Genomic DNA, 3,162 nt, shown 5'->3' with positions numbered 1-3,162 from the left:
GGGTTTTTTGTGTCAGGCTTTGGTTGGCCCGGCCCGAGGAGTGGCCAGTATACTCGCTGCTATCACAAAAGCAACAGTCTCTATGCTGTGAACTCTACCTCTTCCAAAAAATGATTCAATTTTCTGTCTCTTATAAACATCTGTACGAGTTCCAAGAACAAGAAGAGGAATCTACCCTGCGGGTGCCCTGTGCGGTCAGACTCAACACGCGGCAAACAGTGTACGTGCTGACCACAAGTCCACAACACGCGGCGGTAAAAGTGCAGCAGAGGAGTGCCATCATTATTTTCGACTTGCGGTGAACGCCCAAATCCTCTGAGAACCCTCTCCCCGCTCTGCTCCGCTGCCTCTTTCACCTCGCCCAAACTTTCTCTCTTCGCTGTACTACTACTAGTTCCCACCCAACTTCAGTGTGGGGGTGCCCAAATCACGGTGCTCCATCAGGTTATTCGATTCATCCAAGCCCTCATTGATTCCGCACTGCGCATCCCGTGCCGCCATTTTGCTTTCGCTGCAATCTCAGGTTGAATCCGCCATTGTTGGTGTTTCTCCAACGACGCGGTGGCTGCGTGCGTGGTTTCTTCTTGCTCCAGCGGTTTCGCTTGAAGTGGCAGATGGGGTCCGCGTCGGTGCATCCGGATACGTCGCCTGGGTGGGTGGGGGTTTTCTTCTCGAAGCGGGGTGGGGATTCATCGGATGGTCCCAGGCTCCCAGCCTTAGTACTAGCAGATTTATTTCGAGCATTTTCTTTTCGCTCTTGTTAGTGTCCGCGTCCCTCCGCATATCTAAACACCTTTTTTCTTTTTCCTACAAAAAACACCTTTTTTCTTTGCGAGAAGCATCTCTTAAATACTTGCCGGTATAGGATCTGCGAAATCGATCCTTTTTGCGTTTAGGCTGCCGGCCGTTAAAAAATAATGGTAGAAGTAGAGTTTGTGATAGTCATAGTAGTACTTTCAGTTTGGATGTGTCGCTCTCATCTACTCTACATGAGAAATCTACGTGGAGATTTGCGGGGATTTCTTTCTTTAATTTATCTGTTTGGTTAATCATATAGTGTAGGAGTTAGATGAGACTTTGTTAATTCTGAGAATTAGCAAATCCATTTCAGTTTTGTCATATACTCCTTGCACTGAACACTTTCGCTTTGAATGAAAAGCTGGGCTTAGGCCTTTTCTCTAAAGATTTGCTCAGGTGTCCTACTCTTCCACCACGTGCAGATTTAGTTTGCAGCAAGGTGCTGAAGCCATGTTCATTGTTTAAGCATCGATAACCGCTGGCATTGTGTAATTCTCCATCTGTGCGCAAATTTTGATTGTTGGCACACTCCATAATGAAAAGAAACTTCACGATTCTTTAACTACTTACTACTGATCATATATATTCTTACCGTGCTAAATACTACTCCCTTTGTTTTCACAAATATAAGATGTTCTTAACTTTTTTTTCTGAATCGGATGTATATAGACAAGTTTAGTGTGTTTGTTCACTCATTTCAGTCCGTATGCAGTCCATATTGACATATCCAAAACATCTTATATTTGTGTACAACGGAAGTATTTAATTTGTACTAGGAAGCATACAACAGAAGTGGAATTATCTTAGTTTCCCTAAGAGTAGAGAGATAAGCCCTGTTTGCTTCTCACTGTTTCCCCTTTGTTGTGATCCTGCTCTTTTCCTTCTCCGAAAGGGTTGTCTGGTGGATGGAGGGGTTTCCCTTCAAGTTCTTTCTTGATCATCCCTCACGCCATCTTACTCTTTCAGGCTACACAATGGCGCTGATCGATTGGATAGAACTGAGTGATGATGCAGAGATTATTGAATTGAGCAGTAGCGAGGAGAATGTCGAAGAATATCAGGAAGCTTCCACACAGAGCAACTCAGCTCAGCACCAAGCTACATTGCATGATGATCAGACCATGTTTGTCACAGAAGGTGAACGAAGGGAAGAGGCTACCGAATCTGGAAATGCAGAGGAAGCTACTGCATCCTCCTCCGTTACTGAAAAAGAGTCTGGAAATCCAGAGGAAGCTACTGTATCAGAGACTTGTCCTCACACTCCAACAGCCGTTGTTACTCCAAAAGAGTCCGGAAATCCAGATGAAGCTACTGTATCACAAACTTGTCCTCACACTACAACAGCTGTGACGTTCCCCGGTATGTTCTTCTTCATTCCTCTCTCAGTTCAGTAATACGTTTATAAATTATAATGCAGTTAATCGACACTTGAGAAAACATTGCAACAATACATATTTCTGAATTAACAGCAACACCATCATAGAGCTACCATTTTCTTGCTGCAGGACCTGATCCCCTCTCTCCGAAGGCTCTGACTTTTCAAGCCTGTGTCGCCAAGCCGCGGAGAGCGAAGGCGAAACGTCGCAGGAAGCTCTTCCACGCCGATACACCTTGGACTTGGAGGAGCCCTAGGCTTGAAGACAAGCATAAAGGTCGTAGAAGGCCCGTGGAAGAGCTGGCAGTTGAGCGCAAGGCTTCTGCCATGCCGGAAGAAGAAGAACAGAAGAACACCTCGGCTAGGAGCCGGAGGAAATGCAAGGTGTTCGGCAAACGGTGTAACCTCGGCAGATAGTCTCCACTGATCCCGCAAAACTAAGGTAGTCGACTGAAGATGAAAGATGATCGTCTCGAAACTGTCTGGATTTTGGCGGTCCAGTTTGCCTCTCCTGTGACGCGGGAAGAATCACTAGTGTTGGTGGGGTTTGGTGGGGTCGTGTTGCCCTTGTTGCGCTGTCGATATGAGGGCGCTTGCGTTGGACCACTTGGGTACATTCGAAGTTATGGAACTACTATGTGGCTTACTGGACGCAGCTCTTATCGTGCAGTGAAGAAAATATGTACGTGCTCTTATCGTGCAGTAAAGAGATGTGTAGGACATAGATAAATCATGAACGTCAGGTTTTTGGAGTTTCAGCCCGAATGAGCTCAGCGCCGTTGGATATCTTGCACAAATCGTAAAGCAACCAAGGGCGCCACGTGCAGTCGTCTTGCACTGCCGCACCTCTCTCCCTTGTACTACCTTTCTCCGTCACCAACTCACGCGCCGCACGGGACAGAGGGGGAGAGAGGCCATGCGCAGGCGGCAAGGCGGTTTGTGTCGTACCCAAGGGGGGCCATGTCGGAGAGGAGGCATGCGGCGGCGGA

The 3,162-nt window shown here is 47.2% G+C and overlaps 1 protein-coding gene across 2 annotated transcripts; it reads left to right on the top strand.

Moving 5' to 3' along the window:
- The first annotated feature begins 271 nt into the window (after positions 1-271).
- On the top strand, positions 272-2,953 carry LOC125523114. Of its 2 annotated transcripts, none has more exons than XM_048688168.1 (3): positions 272-652; positions 1,765-2,157; positions 2,304-2,953. In XM_048688168.1, exons 2-3 carry the CDS (start codon positions 1,773-1,775, stop codon positions 2,588-2,590), a joined length of 672 nt encoding a protein of 223 aa, XP_048544125.1. In that variant the 5' UTR covers positions 272-652; positions 1,765-1,772; the 3' UTR covers positions 2,591-2,953. The 2 variants fall into 2 exon arrangements, with proteins under 2 accessions (XP_048544125.1, XP_048544124.1); XM_048688167.1 differs by having other exon boundaries at positions 272-444; positions 2,304-2,952.
- Positions 2,954-3,162: the final 209 nt, after the last annotated feature.

The sequence above is a fragment of the Triticum urartu genome, chromosome 7 (genome assembly GCF_003073215.2).
Source record: "Triticum urartu cultivar G1812 chromosome 7, Tu2.1, whole genome shotgun sequence".
In the NCBI taxonomy this organism is placed as follows: domain Eukaryota; kingdom Viridiplantae; phylum Streptophyta; class Magnoliopsida; order Poales; family Poaceae; genus Triticum; species Triticum urartu.
The sequence above is the reverse complement of the archived record's forward strand: the minus strand, read 5'-3'. Positions and strand labels throughout refer to the sequence as shown.

Excerpts from the sequence above, each read along its gene's own strand:
- LOC125523114 (XM_048688168.1), top strand. The coding sequence starts at position 1,773 with ATGGCGCTGATCGATTGGATAGAACTGAGTGATGATGCAGAGATTATT. Across the intron at positions 2,158-2,303 it reads AACAGCTGTGACGTTCCCCG|GACCTGATCCCCTCTCTCCG; the intron begins GTATGTTCTTCT and ends TTCTTGCTGCAG.